This window comes from Malania oleifera, chromosome 5, assembly GCF_029873635.1.
Source record: "Malania oleifera isolate guangnan ecotype guangnan chromosome 5, ASM2987363v1, whole genome shotgun sequence".
Taxonomy (NCBI): domain Eukaryota; kingdom Viridiplantae; phylum Streptophyta; class Magnoliopsida; order Santalales; family Ximeniaceae; genus Malania; species Malania oleifera.
The window spans coordinates 23,996,870-24,018,695 of record NC_080421.1 but is presented as its reverse complement, the minus strand read 5'-3'; the positions used below and the strand labels follow the sequence as shown (position 1 = coordinate 24,018,695).

The 21,826-nt window shown below is 35.2% G+C and overlaps 2 protein-coding genes across 4 annotated transcripts in view; one reads left to right on the top strand and one right to left on the bottom strand.

The window, feature by feature from the left end:
* Positions 1 to 8,588: 8,588 nt before the first annotated feature.
* LOC131156232 (ferric reduction oxidase 7, chloroplastic-like) lies at positions 8,589 to 19,214 on the top strand. Of its 3 annotated transcripts, none has more exons than XM_058109755.1 (10): positions 8,589 to 8,928; positions 9,667 to 9,732; positions 9,845 to 9,938; positions 10,087 to 10,284; positions 13,351 to 13,585; positions 15,149 to 15,476; positions 15,562 to 15,832; positions 15,930 to 16,185; positions 16,301 to 16,736; positions 18,768 to 19,214. In XM_058109755.1, the coding sequence occupies exons 1-10, from the start codon at positions 8,814 to 8,816 to the stop codon at positions 18,935 to 18,937; spliced, it is 2,169 nt and encodes a 722-aa protein (XP_057965738.1). In that variant the 5' UTR covers positions 8,589 to 8,813; the 3' UTR covers positions 18,938 to 19,214. The 3 variants fall into 3 exon arrangements, with proteins under 3 accessions (XP_057965738.1, XP_057965737.1, XP_057965736.1); XM_058109754.1 differs by having other exon boundaries at positions 8,689 to 8,928; positions 9,664 to 9,732; XM_058109753.1 differs by having other exon boundaries at positions 8,689 to 9,732.
* A 1,541-nt stretch (positions 19,215 to 20,755) lies between these two features.
* LOC131154925 (ATP-dependent Clp protease proteolytic subunit-related protein 1, chloroplastic) overlaps positions 20,756 to 21,826 on the bottom strand; it is a 37,008-nt gene continuing 35,937 nt past the window's right edge. Inside the window, exons 7-9 of the mRNA XM_058107764.1 lie at positions 21,346 to 21,407; positions 21,086 to 21,268; positions 20,756 to 21,000 (exon numbers count right to left, since the gene is read on the bottom strand). Coding sequence (XP_057963747.1) covers positions 20,908 to 21,000; positions 21,086 to 21,268; positions 21,346 to 21,407 — 338 coding nt within the window. The 3' untranslated portion in view covers positions 20,756 to 20,907. The remainder of the gene's footprint in view (positions 21,001 to 21,085; positions 21,269 to 21,345; positions 21,408 to 21,826) is intronic.

Genomic DNA, 21,826 nt, shown 5'->3' with positions numbered 1-21,826 from the left:
TCTCCATAATTTTACTTTAACCTATAATAAATATTTTTCAGGAAAAATGAGATGATTACCCTACTCACTTAGTTTTTCCCAAATACATATATAATAATCAATTTCCATATGCTTAAATAATTCAGAAAATCATATACAACATTTCTATACTCATAATCTCAGTTTTAATCGGTTAAATTTCAAAAGTAAGTTGACATAATTTATTCTCCTTACCTTATTCCTGGAGTGGTGCCTATGATGCCCAAACAATGAAACCACTCTGTTAAAATGCTGAGGATCGAAGTTAGGACCCCGAAACAGTGTTTATCCTTCAATTCGGTTGAATTTTGGGGGGAGAGAGAAAGAGAGAGAGAGCTTTAAAAAAAAAAAAGAGCTTCTATCTATTTATAGGCTGCTGGTCCAGACAAAACCGTTGACGGTTTGGCTTTTAACTAAACCGATTTTTACCGTTTTACAGTTACTAGCCCTCGGTAATACGAAACCGTCGACGGTTTTCCTGAGCTCCACCGAACTGTCGACGGTTTGGTCTTGCATCAAACCAGATTCCCCTTATTATTATTATTATTATTATTATTATTATTATTATTATTATTATTATTATTATTATTATTATTATTCGGGTCTCCACATGTAACGACCCGAAGAATAATGGTATTTAAATAATAAGAAGAAAGGGAAATGGAAACAGGAACAGAAGGAGGCAGTCGATGACGTTGCATTTTGGATGGGATAATCCCAAAAAAATTTTCAGGCCTCATCAACGAACATAGGGGTTTCGTCGACGAGGGTTCTTTAGGATCTCGTCGACGAAGTGCTGTCTCGTCGATGAGAAGATACCGAGAAAGGATTTTTGGAAGTCTGAAATTCATCGACGAGGGTTGAGTTTCGTCGATAAGTCTTCTTCTTGGCCTTGTCGACAAGATGACGTGGCTCGTCAACGAAGGCCATAGTTTAAATAGGCCTAAAATCCATTTTTGGCCGAAATTTTCTGCGCCGAATCTCTCTCTCTCTTTCTCTCTCTCTCATCCTTTGGTTTCTCCTCCTTCTTTCTAAGTTTTTGGGCCGGATTTCCGTCGGTTCGACGATCTGAAGCCATCACGACGCTCTTGGGAAAGTTCTCTATAAATCTGCCAGAGCAGATCGTTGGTAGGGCTGAGGTGGAAACCATCCCAAATCTAGGGTAAGGCTTTCTACTCAGTATTTGGTTTCTTGACAATTATAGAAAGCGTAATACACGTAGAAATACTGAACTTTAGTTCTGGGGAATGTCGTTTCAAGGGTGTTGTACGGGGAACCCTGCGGGTGCGGGGCTATTTCTTTTAGGGGCTTTTCAGGAATCAAGTAAGGGGATAAACTAAGTTAGTTCTTTTATGAAAATGTATGTATATTATTACAGCATTTGATTTAAGGCAAATAAATATATTTATATATGATTTATATTTGGGAAATACTGCTGAAAATGATGGTATGTTAAATATACGAAAAACCTGTTTCGTGTGACACAAGTTGAAATTGATATGAAATACTGTTTTCTGGGAATGTATTAATGATATGGATTTTATAATGGAAAACCGGCGTACGGGCCGAGCTATATGTATGATTTGCCGGCGTACGGGCCGAGCTATGAATATGATTTGCTAGCGTACGGGCTGAGCTATGTATATGATTTGTCGGCGTACGGACTGAGCTTTGGATGTGATTTGCCAGCGTACAAGCTGAGTTATGGATATGATTTGCCGACGTACGTGTAAAATGTGAAATATCGGCGTACGAGCCGATGATTTTCATGATATACGTATATATGCAAAATGATATGATTGATTTGATAATTAATGATAAGAAATATCCATGTATCACAATTTCAGTATATGTTATACGATATCAGAACCTGGTTGGTTTGGTCTAGGCTAGCACTTGCACAATACCATTGCTATGTGTCCATGGTCATCATGATCATGATATCTGTGTTAACGCCACTGTACGAAGTGGTGTGAGATTGGATGGTCGATGTAGTTTTTAAGAAGTGTGTGAGCGCCCCTGGTATACGGACTAGGTCTAACAGACTCATCAGACTTACAGACAGTACTCTTGACTTGGCAGTGGTTGGCCAACCATTGTCAGGTCCTGCCTTCGGGCCACACAACCCAGTCCTGTGGGGGTAATACATGACAACAACCAACTAGCATACCAGGAATGTTTTTGTATTATATTTTATGAGATGAAATATGATTATGAAAATGCATTATGTTCTGCCATGCTATGATGATATATATACATTTTCCCAGATATGACATGACAGTTAACTAAATATGTTTCTATATGATATATGTATAACACGGAATACTCATGTTGCCACACACTAGTATTAGTTTATTTCTTTTACTGAGAGGTGTCTCACCCCAAAATTTTATAAACATTTAAGGAGCCCCTGATAGGAGAGCGGGTAAAGCCCTGCTGATTTAGTACTGATTATCTGCCTTTCTAGAAGGGTAAGTGTTTTGATAGGGTTAGATGTATTTTGTGGGATGACCCTAGATATCTTTTGGGTTGTGTACTTTGTGTATATAAATATAGTGGATATAGTAACTCTGGTATTGTGATGGATGTTTTTGTATTTATGATATTGTGATTGTATGTTTCCTAATGCTTATGCTTCCATTATGTGTTTTTGATGTATCCTTGATACCCACGGGTCCAGGTGGATTATGATCTGCTGAGTTTTGTGATATTTATATTATGAAAAAAAAAAAGTGGAAATTAAGCAGGTCATCACACCACATCCTCCTCTCCTTATAAAAATTTCGTCCTCGAAATTTGCTAATTAGTATTCAACCCAACTCTAGAATTCCTTTAAATGGTAACCCAGCACTACAAATACCACAGTTGTAACGCCCCCAAAATATGCTCTGATATAATAATAATAATAATAATAATAATAATAATAATAATAACGTCATCACATGACATCTCTGATACCATACTATCACGTCACCATTTTTTTTACATAATAATCATAAAGCATATATTCATAATATTTCAAATATTACATCTGTATCCATCCACTGCCTGCGAAAGTAAAAATAGACCTTTCCAAAAATATACATACCATAGTACTACCTCCCAACCATTACTATACCATTTCCCAAGACAAAACTATAACAAAAAATTACTAAAAACATTTATATACGTCGATTCATATAAGCACTTATCCTATCTGTAATATTTACACCCCGACCCTAAGCTCCTAGGCTTGCTTTCCTAGCAATCCTAAAATGTTGAATTATTTATTAGGATGAGACACCTCTCAGTAAGGCGGAATAAATTATTATATCAGTGTGTGGCAGAAGAATTTTAGTATAAACATAATATATCCATTAATTAATTAACTTTAAATGAAATAACATTTATAAATTGTACTTACACCTATATAATTGCATAACACATATTTCTTTTTAGTTCATAATTTCGCTCAAAAGCCCCATTTATAAAAGAAAATCTACAAATTACATGATCAGTACATATCAGGAACTCGTTGATATTGAGGCGTTCCGTATCATCGTCCTTTAATTTAGCAATTCATATCAAGCACTCGTTGAGATTGAGACGTTTCGTATCGCCGTCTCCCAATTCAGCAATTCATATCAAGCACTCGCTGAAATTGAGACGTTTCGTATTGCCATCCCCCAACTCAACAATTCCTCAAGCTAAAATCCCAAGAATCAGGGTGTTTTGTATTGCCGTCCCCCTTTGCCTTTCTCTACAATTACTTTAACAAACATCATTTTGTCCACAATTTTCAATCATTCACGAGATCGTATCAAACTATCAAATTTGCAACTCAGTATCCTAACATCATATCCATAACTCAGTATTAAACCGTCATTTTTATAACTCAATATAAATTCACATTTCTATGTGTAATTACAACTCAGTATAAAATCACATTTATGCATAAAATCACAATTTCTCTGTATAATATCACAAAAGATTCCAACCAATTTATTTCTGCAATTATAACCTTTTTTTCTCATGCCACACAATTTAAATGCTTAAATCATAATTTGATAAATTGCCTGGAAAAAATATATTTTTGCTGAAAATAAGGGTATGATCATTTCCACAATTTTACTTTAACCCATAATATACATTTTTCAGGAAAAATAAGATGATTACCCTACTCACTTGGTTTTTTCCAAATACATATAAAATAATCAATTTCCATATGCCTAAATTATTCAGAAAATCATAAAAAATATTTTTGTACTCATAATCTCAATTTTAATCGGTTAAATTTCAAAAATAAGCTGACATAATTTATTCCCCTTACCTTATTCCTGGAGTGGTGCTTACGATGCCCAAATAACGAAACTACTCCGGTTAAAATGCTGAGGATCGAAGCTAGGACTCCGAAACCGTGTTCATCCTTCAATTTGGCTGAGTTTTGGGGAGAAATTGAAGAGAGAGAGAGAGAGAGAGAGAGAGAGAGAGAGAGAGAGAGAGAGAGAGAGAGAGAGAGAGTTTTCAAAAAAAGAAAAGAAAAAGAGCTTTTATCTATTTATAGGCTGTTGGCCCAGACCAAACTGTTGACGGTTCCCCTTTTAACCAAACTGATTTTTACAATTTTACATTTACTAGTTCTCAATAATATGAAACCGTTGATAGTTTTCCTAAACTCCACCAAACAGTCGACGTTTTGGTCTTGCATCAAACCAGATTCCCCTTATTATTATTATTATTATTATTATTATTATTATTATTATTATTATTATTATTATCCGGGTCTCCACAAAGCAAGTCCTAAGTATCTCAATTAGATCGAACACAAGGGATCAAGATTAAAAACATCTTCTAATTGAAAGGGGATTTTGACAATGAAAGGAATATATTTGAGAATGTTATAAACTAGACTAGTAATTTATAGGGTTAGGAAATGACTATCATCACAAATACACACATGCATACACATAAAAAATATTTAATTAATTTATTTATAACTATTACACATTATTATATTTTAAATTTGTTATTCATTTTTTCATTTACTAGTCATCTATTTTATTTTGAATCTTAATATATGTACATAAATATAACAACTATTTCACATACAAAACACTTGCACCAACTAACCTTTTTAAAAAAAGTTTTTAAAATTCATATATTTTGTATCTAAAATATGTGAATATTCTCACAATAGTGTGATACTTATTTGTCATCGAGACATCACACTTATACTTATCTATTATTTTCTATAATTATATTATACGTTAATACAATGCATACAAAAAGAATGTGTATGTATAAGTGTGATATTTTTAGGAGGAACATTTCTAGCATTTAGAAGATATGATTCCATCCCATATTTCCTACTTATTAAAATTAGATAAGATATTATTTAATCTATTTTTAGGAAGAATTAAGCATCGAATTTATTAAATAGGGAAATGGGAAAAGTCTATAAGATGGAGAGAAAATATTGTTGAATCTTTATATCCATGAACTCTATTTATTGTGCATCTATTATCTCTCATGGCCTTATAGGAAGGGAATATTATCCCTCTTGGGCTACTCGAGGGGGCAGTCCATCTTTCATCTCTCATCCTTTATCATATCTTGATCTCCTATAATTCAAACTTATGGCCTCCAAAAAAATGTTCCAAACTTTAACCTCTAAATATCCTATAGGTTGGTAGGGTCATTCTCAATTCGCTGATGAATGCACAATAGCTAAAGAGAATATTGTTTTATTGCAATTGAATGTTTAATAACAAATTTATTGCAAGAGAATACTTACATAATTATTTATTTTTAAAATTATTTATTCAAGCAATTTTTAAGATGGTAATCCTAATTAGTTACTCGTAAGAACAAATAAATAAAGTGAATGGAGTCGGGTTCTGAAAAAATCCTCCAATGCTTAATTTAGGAGGAATTGTAGGAAGACGACTATAAATGATCAAGACGATTATTCAATGTGCTCAATTTTCTCCCTACTCTTGCTTCTTCTTATGCTGCCTCCTTTAAGCTCCCTTATAATTGTTTGAGGGTTCTAAATGCCTCCCACTTTTGGTAGTGGGGCATTATATATAGGTATTATGCACCCATTTTGAAATGTAACCTTTGTGGTTATGTAAGTGGCCACATTACGCGAACCCACAACAGAGCCAACAAATGAAAGAAAGAAAAACGAGAAATCAAAAAGCAAACAACACAAATAACACATAAATTTATAGAGTTCAGTGTTTTGCATATGTCATCGTAGTCAAATTAGATCATCGATTGCACTATTCAATGATAATTACAAGCAAAACACCAAACCCCTTAACCTTGCTCTCATAATTACAAGAAAAACACCAAACCCCTTAACCTCGCTCTCCTTGTGTTCAATAGTGTTACGCTCTAACAGAAAATACAAAATGTAGAGAAACCTTTACAAAATTACATCATTACATAAGTATTTCTCTCAACAAATATATATCATTTCAAAGGTGTTGCCCCCTCAACCCCTACCAAGGGGCATTGCCTTTGAAACCCTACCTACTAACTAACTAGCGAGACCGCCACTAGAGGGGGGTGTATCCCCCTTCAACTCACCTCACGTAGCCACAAACAAATGTCACACCCAAAATAGTGTTCATGTACTATAAATTAGGCTCCATACAAAGAGATTTTCTTACTATTTGTTACATGGTTATTTATTGATCACCCATTTGACCTTAAGTCTTAATTTTATGGGACATTGGATTCCTTTAAAAGCTTACAACCTAATCCTCAATCTACTTTGAAATTCTTGGATCCCTTAATCACCACAATCCAATCCTCAATCTACTTTATATTCTAACTTACAATTATCTTACCAATCAAATCTCCTAGGGCATTTGAATTTGAATACAGTTCAAATATGAGACAAACCATATTTTCCAAAATATCTGTATCATTATCTTAGTTAATGGTGTGAAAATTAGATGTAGGTGATGCTCGACTAGAAGCACCCACCATGATTTGGCTTGCCAAAATGCTAGACCATTTTTCACTTTAATTTGAACAAAACCTTACTCTTGAAATCACATAGTTGATTTTGTAATTTCTATGTAATTTTTGTAGAAAAATTTCAAAGATAACATAAGCAATAAATTATTACATCCTTATATGCTTCTTACTACATTTTCACGGTATTTTCTTATATTCTTAGGGTTAAGCATTTTGTAGACCAAATATAATGTAGCGCTATATTTCATATGTAGAATGAGATAGGAAATGAAAGATATACAGATAGAAGAGTTATTTCAAAGTAAATTAATATGTGCAAATTAGTGTTATTCCAATAAATATAGAACAAACTAGTAATGACAATTCTCAAATTTTATCATGAGATATCTATTTCCTATGTTCTTCCATAACTTGAAATGACAACTTTTGCATGACATTACCTTAAAAAAATGACACTTTTTTTTTTTAATTTTGTAAATTATTCTATATATATATATACATATATATATATATATATATATATATATATATTCCATCCTATTTCATTTTTAAAATTAAATATAACTTTAGGGAGGGTCTCTTAGGTATCATTTTTGTTTTTGGTTTTCAACTATTTTTTAAAACAAACCAAAAATCAAATTTTATGATTTTTAGTTGTTGTGGCAACCTATCGAATATGGTTCCAATTTCTTTGTTCAGCCTTTAAATGAGTTAATTGGCAAATTCTAAGATTTATCTGATGAATATTGACTAATCCTTTTAACAACTAATGCCAAAACTATAGATAATTTTATATGCACATGCTCATTAAGCATCAACCTAGTAGTATAAGTCTAATTGACTAATGCTTAGTCCCATCCTCTCAAATCTTGCCCTACTGTATGCGCCACTGAATCCATCCCATGGCCTGAAATATATGTATGTATATATATATATTTTGAATAATTATTAAATATTTAAAAAATTACAAATTATAACAAAGTATCTAATCCATCATTTGAAAGGGCAAAGGATTATAATCCAACCATACAACTTAAAACTTATAATATTGTATCCAAACAATACATTGTTAAGGGTGCGTCAATGGATGGGTGACTTTTACCCCTGAATTTATTGTCGCATCATAGTGGCTGGATTCTGAATTATGAAAAAAAAAATAAAATACATTGCTTCCTAAAAGAATTTACTTAACCAATGAAATACTTTATCACTTCTAATTGCAGCAAATAAAAGTGCAGATTTCTTTATCAAATATGGTAAATCTGGTATTTCTTGATCATATAATTGGTGGGATGATCTTCCACAGCAAGTCAGGGAATGATTCGGTTGGATTTGTTGAGATTTCCTTCTTTGCGCTTGTGATGTTTGGTGTTATCTCCCCGAGTTCTGTTTGTTTTCTTCTTATAATTGTTTAGTTCTTAGTTTTTTTGTTTGGTTGCTGATCATTGGTTTATTGGGTTTGATTATGTTGGTTAAGTTAGTTTTAGGGTTTTGGGATTTGATTTTGTTGTCTCAAAATTTCAAGATTAGAATTACAATATTCTTCCACCATAAGTAGGAGGTTTTCTAATAAAGCTAGTAGGTGCCACCCTCTTTCACCCCAAAAAAAAAAAAAAAATGCTCCCAAACCAGTTACTTCTAACTTTTCAACTGCTGATTTTTTGCCACATAATTCCCTTCCACACAGCTCTTATCCGAGTCATCGGACTAGAAAACGATCCGGGTTTTAGGTTCCGAGTGTGGGTTCCGGATATTTCACTCTTCTGTTCGTCTTCATCGGCATTCATTTGCATATGTATGATCTTGTCCCAGTTGTATGGACGTAAATGATGATGATAATACCTGGTGGGATTGATCCAGGTCCGCATATAATTGTATGGATCTCTTCCTCGGATGGCTACTCACTGAATGATAGTCTGGCCCCTCACCCATTGCCACCTGGTAAATTCAACTTTTCATTTTTTTAATAATCACTCACCACCCAAAAAACGCGAAGCAACTTGTGTAGTACAGAATTCATATTATTGTTTTTCATTGATGCTGTCATTGTCCCTCATTTTCTATCTGCAAAGGAGTGGTTCATATTGAACCAATATCACTTCTTTTCTTCGTTTATACACTTTCCTTCCTTTATTTCTAATAACGTAAAATCATCTCATTAGCAGTGTGCCGGAAAAAAACCTAAACAAATAGTGTTTTGGAGCAAAAATTTTCCTGTAAATTCAGTGTAATTTTGTACAATATTTTGTCTACATTTACATAAATTTAAATTTAAGCTCAAATTGTGACCTCTCAAACAATGGGTAAGGGCACTAGTGGATCAAAATTTTCTGGGTTTCAATTTCTTCAATAGATTCTTCTTGTATATTTGTATTCTCAGATGGAAAGCCACATAGTTTGGCCTTTTCCCGTCTTTTGATATTTAAAAGGAGGATTGAAGTAGGTGAAGAGAATCAAAGGGGCCTGTTTAGTGTTTACTCCTTAGAGTCTGTATTCCTCCAAGTTCTCCCATGGATGAACGCTCACACTCACCCCATGACCCTCTCCTTTCCAAAGGAGGTGTCGATTGTTTTTCTTCGGCCAAGAGGAAGACACCCTTCATTTTGAAATGGGTTCTTAGAGTTACAATGTGGGTTGTTTTCATTGCCTGGGCTGCTTTTCTCTTTCTGTATCCAGCAGAGTTTGTCAATTCCCTCTTTGAGAAATGGATTGGAGCCACCAGCGGGACTGTGTTTGGAATCACAGGTAGGCAGGCAGTTTGAACTTCTTGCTTCACTTTTTCTTTAGTGATCTTCACCTTTCATGAGTATTTGAGTCGTTGCTTATTGATCTCAAAATTTGATGTTGAAAACTGCAGGAAGTTTGTTTCTGCTTTTTAGCGGCCCAATTCTCATTATTGCATTTCTTGCTATAATACATCTTATCGTATCTGGGGAAGAGGAACTACAAGAGTATGTGTTTTCTGGCATGAAAAAGTTCTTATTCTTATTAACAGCACTTGCTGCAGAGTAAATATGTGCCCATGTAGACTTTGCAGTTCATTTTATTCTTTTAATTCTTACTGAAAAAAAAAATAAATAAATACAACTTTTCTTGTAGGAGGAAGCCTCCAAAATCCCCATGTTTTCGGTTGTGGACATTCCCCGTTCTTGTCGATGGACCATTTGGGGTTGTTTCTGCTGCTGAGTTCTTTGGGATACTGCTCTTCTTTGCTTATGTTATCTGGGCTGTTGCTGCTTATACTGTGCGAAACTACAACCTTTTGTCCAAGTACCAATTGCCAGCCAAAATTGAATGGTATGGCATTTTATGTCTTTTAATTTTGAATTTTTCCTCCTTTGCAATTCGCTGTTGTGTACCTTCTGTATATGTGTAAGCAGAAATCAACTGGTTATTGTTAAGATATCTTCTGTTTCTTGAAATTTTGCAATGTTTACCCTCTATTCAGGTTGGCAATTGTAAACACCAAAAGAAGGCAAAGAAAATGACTTAAAAATGCCATAATCAAACCGACCATTCCCCTTTCATTTCCTTTACTGAAATACAACTGAACCATGGAAATCTTTTAAGTCTGAACTCATTCATTTACTTGGTCTTGAGTCTGAGGTTCATGTTGCTCCTTTGGCTCATTCTTTTTTCTCAGAATTCTTGGTTTTGGCAAACCTTGTCAACAAAATTCTTGTTGATGTTGAATAAATGCAAAGAACCTTATCAACAACATTATGCATATCTTGATGGCACTTTAGTTATTTTTTACAAGATGATGTGATGTCCCTGCATCTTTTATGAGCAGCTTTGACCTCTAGCAACTAAAGTGACATTTTTCTTTCTGTAAAATGCTTTATGCTGCTGTTTTCTTCTTTGTTTCGGCATCTCATTTTTGGTAGCATATTAATATTTTTGTCCTCAAATCCACTAAATAGCAACATGTTGGATTTAACTCCTTTTTTTACACTGACCAATTACTTGTTGAGCTTATTTGGATTTTATACTCATATATTTAATGAACGAGTTCTTTCCCTATTGTCTTCAACAAGAAATCATACTATTGGATTTATTCACTATGTTGATAGGGATTGCATAAAAAGATAGCATAATATATCTGCATACTCACATATAATGTATGACTAGCTAGGTCTGCTAAAGATTGTGCTCTTTTATTGAGCATTTACCTCTGTTTCAGCACCCTAGTGCACAATGAGCTGGTTTTCCCACTTAAATGCAACACCAAGTAACCATGGCTCCAACACGAGACCAAGGGTCTGTCAAGGGCATGATATGCACGGTATATCTCCATATTTGAAGATATTTCAGTAACCGAACTTGCAAGTCAAAAGTTGGGGTATAACACCCTCAAGACTTGCCCTTAGCTGGTTTTCCCACAAATGTGCTGCCATGTAATTCCCCTTCTGGAATTATCCATCAGTTCATCCAAAGTTAAGGTTTAAAACATGTGCAAATAAAATTGAAATTTTAATTTAGATTTTCTGCATGCAGTTCTGTTTCCAAAGTTGGATTCAGAATTGCATGCAGAAAGTCCAAATTAAAAAGTCAATTTGCACTTAGCTGGAAAACCAACTTTAACTGTGGTTTCTGCAAGATTTATTCGACATTAGTTTTATTTGGAAACAGAATTGCATGCATAAAGCCTAAATTGAAAAGTCAATTTTATTTGCACATGCTTTAAAACTCAACCAGAGATGGTCTAATTGGTTATTCCAGAAAGGGAATTAAATGGCAGTGCAAGAGTGCGAAGTTCCACTGGGCTTTCTGCAAGATTATGCAACTTTAGATTTGATTTGGAAACAGAATGGCATGCAGAAAGTCAAAATTAAAAAAGGGAATTTAATTTGCTCATATTTTACACCTCAACTTTGGATGGACTGATAGGTTATTCTAGAATGGGAATTGCATGGCAGTACAATAGTGTGCGAAAACCAGCTAAGGACCTGTAGCTGGAATTCCAACTCTATTAGTGCCTTCTGCAAGATTTATGCAACTTTAGGTTTGATTTGGAAACATGACTTAAAAAAAAAAAAGGCCAGCCCGGTGCACAAAGCTCCCACATATGCGGGTCCGCCCCTTCTCCAGGCCCTGCATATGTGGGAGCTTTCTGCACTGGGCTGCCTTTTTTTTTTTTTAGTTCTGTTTCCAAATCAAACCTAAAATAGCATAGATCTTGCAGAAGGCACTGTTAGAGTTGGATTCTCAGCTACGAGCCCTTAGCTGGTTTTCATACACTCTTTTATTGCCATACAATTCCCATTCTAGAATAACCCATCAGCCCATCCAAAGTTGAGGTTTAAAGCATGTGCAAATTCAATTCCCTTTTTAATTTTGACTTTCTGCATGTCATTCTGTCTCCAAATCAATCTAAAGTTGCACAATCTTGCAGAAAGTCCAGTGGAACTTGGTTTCTGGAGTAATCAATTAGCCCATCTCTAGTTGAGGTTTAAAGCATGTGCAAATAAAACTGAATTTTTGATTTAGACTTTATGCATGCAATTCTGCTTCCAAATAAAACTAAAGTCGAATAAATCTCGCAGAGAGCACTGTTAAAATTAGTTTGACTTTTTAATTTGGACTTTCTGCTTGCGATTCAGCTTCCAAATCAAACTAAAGTCAGCATGAATCCTGCAGAAGGCACTGTTTGAATTTCTAGCTTAGGGCTTGCCCTTGGCTGATTTTCCCACTCTCTTGTACTGCCATGTAATCTTTTTTCTAGACTAACCCAAAAATCCATCTGAAGAGATTTAAAGCATGTGCAGTACTTCTTTAATTTAGACATTCTGCTTGAAATTCTGTTTCCAAATTAAACCTAAATTTGCATAAATCTTGCAGAAAACACTGTTTGAGATGGATAGCCATAAAATCCATATAATCTTGACCAGATAATCTTCACATCATAAATGCATTTGATAGCTGAGTTGTAATTGTCCACTGGGAGCCATTGTTTGCTGTTGTGTGCTTCTCATTATGCATTCAACATCTGGACATTTTTCACTGGCTGGGTGATAAATCTATATATATATTACTTGGAGATTTTCCCTTAAGCTCAATATTTATGTAACAATCTGATTGTGCTTCATATTGCATTAAACGGTGTGAGGAAGTGGTGCCATGCATTTTTTAATATCTATTCTTTATCATTTGATGATTTTCTGCATGCATTTCATAACTTAATAAATTGACACTTCGATAGTGTCAGCAGTCAATTCTCATTAGAGAAATGGTACATATGAAAGTTGACTCTTCCTTCTTACTCCATTCTCTGTTTATGGGTTTGCTGAAACAGTGGACTTTTCTCTATTTTTTCCCTTACTATTGTCAATAATTGACTTCCTCTGTAACTTGGATTTTCAGTTCTTTGATGCTGGAACTGTCAGGACTGCGCTTTGGTTTGATTGGCTTATTTTGCTTGGCATTTTTATTTCTCCCAATTGCAAGGGGCTCAGTTCTTCTCCGCCTTATCGATGTCCCATTTGAGCATGCTACCAAATATCACGTGTGGTTGGGACATCTCACAATGGTGATATTTACTCTTCACGGATTGTTGTACATAATTGCATGGGCAATGGAGGGCCATCTCATACATGAAGTGAGTTCATATTGGATCCTTATTTATGTGAATACATGCATATTCTAAAGCTATCAAGAGTGATGGAGGCAATGTTTGGGTTGCAAAACAAGCACAACAATGGATTGGTTAAAAACTTGTATATCGTTTATATCCTTATGCATGAGTTCTAAACTTGGGTTTATCATTGCTATCATCTCACTTGTTTTAAGTGATAAAATAATCATGACCGTCATTTCCTTGCGTTAGTTACTTCAACAACATGATAAGCTTGAATAGAATAAGTAAGATCTTGTCCATTGATGTGAAACTTTTTGAAAATCTTGAGGGAGCTTACTCCATTAGAAATTGTAGGACTAAGCACACATTATGATTGGATGATTCCAACTTCTGCTTAGTAGTTACTCCAACTTGAAAATTGTATAAGAAAACATCCTTTGCGCACCCTCCATGGCTCCATGGATTGAGCAGTGCAATGTTTTTGTAGGTAGTTCAGTAATTTTGGGATGAGGAATCAAATTTAAATGGAAGCTCGTGTTTGTCACAATGGGTACACTTTTTTACTTCAAGGAAATTTTAGTAATTATTTTTCTTTCATACTAAAGCACTCAGAATGACCTTCAAATCTTTGAAGCTCAGGTGTTGTCCTGCAAAACAAGGTGGTGTGATAGTTGAAAAACAAGACAAGTAGGTTTAGAAAGAGTTGGTGAAGATTTTCTAAGAACATGAAGAATAAACCAAGAGAAAGAAAAAGAAGAGAGAAAGGTGGGGTAAAAAGCAAGTTTGATTTTCAAGCAATGGGATTAAAAGCGTAGCAGGTAGGATGGATTGAATACATATCATACTCGCACAACATCCATAATGTTCATGCTAGTTTCCATCTGCATGTACTGATCAAAATAGTATAAAAATCTCTTAAATCAACTCATAACTCTTCATAGAAATATTGAAAAGCCTCCGAGGATACAACAGAGTGGTTGGGGCTCTTAGAGTTCTGTGCAGGTGTGGATGTTATCACTGCATGTCCAACTTCAATAATTTTTATGACTTATGCTAGCAGCTTTTTGAATTTCCATTAGTGTTATCCTGCATTTCTGCTTTCCTTTTTGTGCATCGAGAAAAGAAGAAAGGCAGAGATAGGGAAAGAGGCCGGTGACTTAACATTTTATTATATACATTATACATAATCTTCAAATTCCCTGAGCAATAATTGGTATTCTCTTAGAACTAACCTAAGATATGCTTTATTTCTTGCACATCTAACGTGCAAGAGTTACACTCATTTTTGATATATGACAGGAAGCACCTTGATGTACTTCTTTTCTGTTGACTGTCCACGTAAAATAGGGATCTTGCTTGCTTACAACTAATAGAATCAGTCTAGCCCTTATGCAGATTCAATGTGCACATGCATATGATGAGAGAAACTAGAGGTTTTACGAACAAAATCCTGTCAGCTTTTGTTATCTTCCTTCTTAAGATATTTAAACTACTACTGCACGTAAGAGCACCTTTTAGAGTGGGGTATTTAGGGGAGAGATTTGGCAATGCTTTATATTTACCTTGCTTCATCGTTCTGTGCAGATACTGGAGTGGAAAGATATTGGTGTTGCAAATCTTGCAGGAGTCATAAGCCTTTTAGCTGGTTTATTTATGTGGGTGACATCACTTCCTCCAGTTAGGAAGCAAAATTTTGAGTTGTTCTTTTACACCCATCAACTCTACATAGTTTTTGTAGTATTTTTGGCTTTGCATGTTGGTGACTTTATATTTAGTATGGCTGCTGGAGGAATATTCCTGTTCATACTGGATCGCTTCCTAAGATTCTGTCAATCACGGAGGACTGTAGACATTATTTCAACCACATGCCTTCCGGGTGGAACAGTGGAGTTTGTTCTTTCAAAACCTAGAAGTAATAATATTTCTTTGCATATTTGTAACTTGTTTTATGTCTTCCTGTGGTCATATTTGTCACTGTTTCCTCTTTGACATTGTAGATATGCGGTATAATGCTCTGAGTTTTATCTTCCTTCAAATTCGGGAATTATCTTGGCTGCAGTGGCATCCATTCAGTGTTTCATCTAGTCCTCTAGATGGTAAATTTCATCTTTCAGTTCTCATAAAGGTTCTTGGGAAGTGGACAGAAGAGTTAAGGAGACACATACATATGGAGGGGGCACCTCAAACAGATCTACCCTTTCAACCTCGATCTAAGATTACAGCTTCTGTAGAGGGACCTTATGGACATGAATCACCATATCATTTGATGTATGTACCGATCTTAGCATATGAAATATACCTAGGCAGATAAAGATTCCTCAAACATATATTATTTGTGAACTGACTTGCCATGTTATCCTATCAGGTATGAAAACCTTATTCTGGTAGCTGGTGGTATTGGAATTTCTCCATTCCTGGCAATATTAAGGGATATTTTCCACCGGATCAGGGAGGGGAAGCCTTGTCTACCAAGAAATATCTTAATTGTTTGGGCTGTGAAAAGATCCAATGAGCTTCCTCTTCTATCGATGGATGACATGGAATCAATCTGTCCATTTTACTCTCAAACAATGAATCTTGAAACTCAAATTTATGTTACTCGGGAAGTACAACCTCCATTGGTAGGTATAGTTGGTCTAGCTCTACTTTTCCTCAATATAGGATTTATTACATTTGTTTGTTTGTGCTTATTACAACATTATTTAATCTGTGGCATCTGATTGTTGCTCATTGCAGGAAGAGGGTCAAAATCAGAAGAATATAAATTCTTCCATCTTCCCCGTCTCCAGTAGATGTGGCATGTCTCCTTTGGTTGGTACAGGAGATAATATATGGTCTGGAATTTATATCGTTTCATCTACAGTTGGCTTTATTATCTTGCTTGCTTTGTTGGATATCTATTATATAAACCCTTTCGGCATAAATACTTGGTGGTACAAAGGGCTTCTATTCGTCGTTTGCATGGTTGCAAGCGTTCTCATCTTTGGGGGTCTTGTGGTGAGTTTGTGGAATTTCTGGGAAGGAAAAATTTCAGCAAGGGATGAATCTGAGGATAACAGTAAACAAACTGAAGCTATACAGCATGATGAGACTTTGGCTAACAAGGTTCCGCACCAAGAAAATTTTGCTAGTTCAAGGACCATAGCCTATGGCGGCAGACCAGACTTCACAGGTACATTTTAATAGCCTGACACCTGATGTTTCAGAAAAAATATTGATAGCTTTAAGTATGTTATTCAAACTATAAATTTATCTTTGTAAGTTTTTTCTTGTCCATTATAAGTGCATCTGGAAAATTGTAGTACTTTTTAGAATGATTTCATGCATATTTCTAGTGGCCAAAAGAAGTCACAACTAGGGATTAAGTTTGCTGCTTGGGGCAAGCATCTGTGCTACCAATGTGCTAGTCCTAACCAAACCAATTTATTTATTGGTTGCAACCAAATCCTCTGCCTTGTTTTATTATTTCTTTTGCACTTGCCATATAAATTATCAATAAAATTTTAATGGCATGTGAATTACATATGACAGCAGTTAACTCTGCCATATTTGTCTAATTAATATTTTTATAGTAGCAGGTACATGTTACTGGTTTACATTATCTGAAGTTCTATAGAGTTTTTATAATAGAATATTTCCAATCAAGATGTCCATACTAACAAATTTTTAGATCACTAGAATTTCCCTTTTAAGTCTATAGTTGCTAGAAATCAATGTTTTAAAAGGCGAAACCATAAGGCGAGGCATTCTAACCCTTAAAGGGCGAGGCATAAGCCTTAAGGTGCTGGGGTGTAAGCCTTTTGAGAAATTTATTTTTAGATAAAAATATGTAAATAAATTACATGTATTTTACAAATAAAGAAAAATTAAGAAAATCACAAATATAATGTTAAAAAAATCGAACATAATTTGCAAACTCCTTGTTCGGCATTCAAAAATTGCTAACTTGAATTCATTACATAAATCATGACAAGAGATAGTTATAAAATTACAAAGTTCAAATTATTTTCAAGATCTAAGATATAACCCGTAGTCTCCAAAAGCGTAGGGGGAGTGGGACTGCCAACATTGTAGTGAATCATATTATAAAATTCCTTATATATATATATATACATGGAGCTAAAATTTTCTAACCAAATCTAACTCGAGATTCACACACCCAAAATGCGCAAGCCTCAACTAAAAAGGCGTGCTTTTTATACTAATGTGCAAGCCTTAGCGTGTAATGTTAGCCTTTTTGGGATTTGGCATTTTGGATCGAGCCTCAAGGCGTTTTGCCTAGCCTTGCCTTGAGGCAAGCCTTAATTGAGCTTTTTAAAACATTACTAGAAATGAACAATTTTGTCAATTGTAACGTCCTCAAACCAATGGTGAAGTAGGTGAATTATGAATAATGAAGCACATGACCGTGTGAATGATGATTTAGGTGACACATTGTCTCAAATCAAGCATGTGAGGAAGCAGAAAGTGGTTTATAAATGAATCTTTCAATAAGCATGAGCAACACTTGAGCAATGGCTTTTAGAGCAGGCATCATGGGCTTATTTGGCTCAGAATCTGATCGTTACACATGGTATCGTAGCTAATTCCATCTGTAAGTTTGTGTGGGGCTCGCATGTGTGTGACCACTGAAAACTGTGGGCAGAGGAACATGTGACATCCAAACTACAAAAGAAAAATAAAATTGCAAAAATTATCCCTTAATACTAAGGTTACCAAAACTGAAAGTGAGGACTTCATTTCCATAGGATTTCCAAAGGCCTTCTAATCTCTAGGCACTTTCGCCTTTATTGTTGACTTTCGAGTCAATCTATCCTTGAAATGCTACATAACAATTCTATGCAGTCATACAGAATTGTTAAGAATTAGGCTTCATTTGTTTGGTTGCTTTTGCATGTTTTAAAGTGGTGCTTCTACATCTTTTTACCTGAACCCATTAGATTAGAATATGTAGAAGCACAAATGGTGATGCTAGTGAACTAGAAAGGAAGAGTGTAATTGGTTTATCTCTGTGTAGAAATTGTTTATCAATACTTTGCATTAGTTATAAATTTAATCTGGTAAGAGCTCTGTACCTATTTTAGATTGATATGCAAGCCAACAATTTTAAGCTTGACAATTTGAGTCATGTACCCAAACTTTCATTCAACTTTATGCCAACATGATGCTATTTATTATCATAATTTTGTTTCCTTATGAACAGAGATTTTTGGATCAATAGCAAAGCAGTGGGGCTATGTTGATATTGGTGTGATGGTGTGTGGTCCTCCAACGCTTCAAACAAGTGTCGCAAAAGAGTGCAGGTCACAGAATTTAAACAGAAGGCGCAACGACCCAATCTTTCATTTCAACAGCCATAGTTTTGATTTGTAACAAAAAATTACTACCCTCTACTTAATAGATCAATGGGCAAGAACAATCCCAAAATGGATTGCAAAACAAACACTGGCTGTGTGTGAGTGTTTGTGTATGTCCGTGTATATGTATATATGGGGTTTCCCCGTTTTTTTTTTTGGGAGGGGGGGGGGGGGGGTGGTGGGGGTGAGGAAGGAGTGCTTGTTCCTCTTACAGTGCTGTTATTTTGATGTTCTACTGGTCCGAAATAAAGGAACTTATCTCTATTAATATAGCTTCTGTTTCAGATTTTTAATCTACATGTAGCATTTTATCCTGTCTTCTGACTTTATCCGAGCTTCAATGATTGCTTTGTACATCTTTTGCAATTCCTACTATTTATGGAAACAATTTAAAAATCAATCTCAAGTTACTGAGTTTTGGTCACCTTCTTTAGAGTAATAAAACTTTATAATGCACGAGACAAAGATTTCTGTGCAAAAGCCTTTCAAGCCTTTCATGGAGAATTAGGTCAAAAGACTTAGCCACCCAGCACCCAACCATTTCCTCCTGACAGCCTATCTAAATCTTCTATGATTGAAGAGTGTAGAAGAACTTCTCTCAGCTGAGAGGTGCCCCAATTCTCCTATTTCCATGGTTTGACCTATTACATTGCTGGCCAATTTGAACAAGAGCAAAATAAACTTGTGCCTTCAAGCATACAGGACTCCTGTCAAATTAAGAAACTCATTTACTCCCCAAAATTAAGAAACTAACCAAGCCAAATTTTAGCATGCTCAGGTTTGACTTGTTTAACAAATGTACCTCTAAAATTGAGCTTGAGCTAAGCTTCTTTATTGAACAAGTCGGGCTCAACCTTATTCATGTTCGATTCATTATTAATTGAATTTGAACTAGACTCAAACTAATCTTGTTAAAAATTTTATTATGTATTAGTGAACTTTAAAAAGCTTTCAAACATATATATATATATATATAGAATAGGTCAATTTAAATAAAACTCTAAATGAAATATAAAAATTAATGGATCTCCTAACAAGCAAATAAACAAGTATATTTCTGCTTTAATATGTCTACTTCACATACTTCACTAATTAACTCCTAAAGCTTTCAGTTCTTAGATAATCTTAAGTAGCAAGATAGCTCGACAATCTAGGCTGCAAACTTAGTGAGCGAAGTATCATCTAGCTCTAGCTCAACTGATTTGATTTTCAAGAATCTAAACTCAAGCTTATCTCGTTTCTGTGAACAAATAGTTTGGACAAGCAATTCTCAAGTCGCTGGTGAACAATTTGTAATTTTTCAGCCCTCTACTAAGAACAGAACAGAAGAGAAGGCATTGCAATGTTCCTTCTACCCCTACAGTTTGTGAAAAGGGTGGTTTTAATTTGTGAAATGGGAAGGACTGTCTGGTTTGGATCAGAGTTCAACTTTAGAGTGCATGAAATTGCTTGGAACTCCAATGCAGACTGGCTAAACGTTTTGATCATCTAAAATGAGTGATTCAGCAATGACGACGTCCATCTTCTGAACCTTCCTAGGACTAGCAGTTTGCCTGCCATTTGTTGCAGGCGTACATGATTGGAAAGGATTTCTCAGACTCTGGACACTGACCTAGCCTTAAAACTCATAAATCAAATGAGATGTAGGTTACCTATAGACCATCTCAGCTGGTTTTTTTTTTTTTTTTCCAGCCACAATAAAAAAAAAATTCACCATGGTATAAAGAAAGAAGATAGGGAAAGCATTCAAAAATTGGCTCTGCATCATCCTCCCTTTCCCCCATACAGCATATGCATACAGAATCAAGTCCGTGTTGAAGCATCAGAAACCTCCTTGCTCAGTAAATTAAACCTACTTGCATTATAATTCCAATTTCAACCAAACCCCAAAGGCAAACACCTCTGTTGTGATATAATACATGGAACACGGCTGGGTCTATTTTCCTTGATCCGAACATATACATTATAATACAACACCCTTAGAAATCACCAAGATCCAGAAGGAGCTGCTTGGGGAATAGCTCCTTCTCCTCTGCCTCTGCTCATGGCTTTCGATTGGGCAAGCATCTCCTCATAATCCTGAAAAGTAGCGAGTTAATATCAAAATAAAAATGCATCACCTCATAATATCACAATAAGGAACCAAAGCAGAGAAAAATTTTACCCGTTTCTCGAATGCAACATCCCTTGAATCAATAATCTTGTCTGCAAGACCATAGTCAATGGCTTCTTGCGCTCTGAAGTATTTGGGGCGCTGGATGTCTTTAGCAATTTCCTCCTTTGGTTTCCCAGTTCCTTTTGCTACAAGCTCAATGTAATAGTCGGTGTTCGCATCTAATTCTTTGGCCTGGTAACAAGTTCATTCAGATAAAAAGTGGGGGGAGAGAGAGAGGGTGGGGGGAGGGAGAGAGTGTGTGTGGATACCTTAATCCACATATCTATGACTGACCCGCTCGATCTGTTGACTTTAGGCAGATACAATTTTGCTGCAATATAAATAAATAAAATATAATTTAATGAACCACCCTCACCAATTAATTCACATTTTTGTCAGAAATGATAAGTAAAACAAAACAGGAGCCACGCACTAAGGGTGCAGAACCACATTTGATCACAGTGTGACCTGACTTGAGGTTGGCATAGACCATGATATGTGAGGTAGAATACAAAGAACCTAAAACAAAATGGAATAGACAGAGGAAGGGAGAAAAGAGATTGAGAATTTTGTAATCTAGGTAAGCCTGGGGCTTCAAAACTGCTATCAAGCCAGAAAGGAAAAAATGGTCTCAAAAACTTCCACTTTAATTGAAGCAAAATGCCATTCAAGTAAAATTAGTCATCCGTCTAAGCACAGTATAAGAAGCCTCACATAGGCCCAATGGAAAAGGAAAAGAAAAAAATAAAA

Excerpts from the sequence above, each read along its gene's own strand:
- LOC131156232 (XM_058109753.1), top strand. The coding sequence starts at position 9,498 with ATGGATGAACGCTCACACTCACCCCATGACCCTCTCCTTTCCAAAGGA. Across the intron at positions 9,733-9,844 it reads GACTGTGTTTGGAATCACAG|GAAGTTTGTTTCTGCTTTTT; the intron begins GTAGGCAGGCAG and ends TGAAAACTGCAG. Across the intron at positions 15,477-15,561 it reads TGTTCTTTCAAAACCTAGAA|ATATGCGGTATAATGCTCTG; the intron begins GTAATAATATTT and ends TTGACATTGTAG.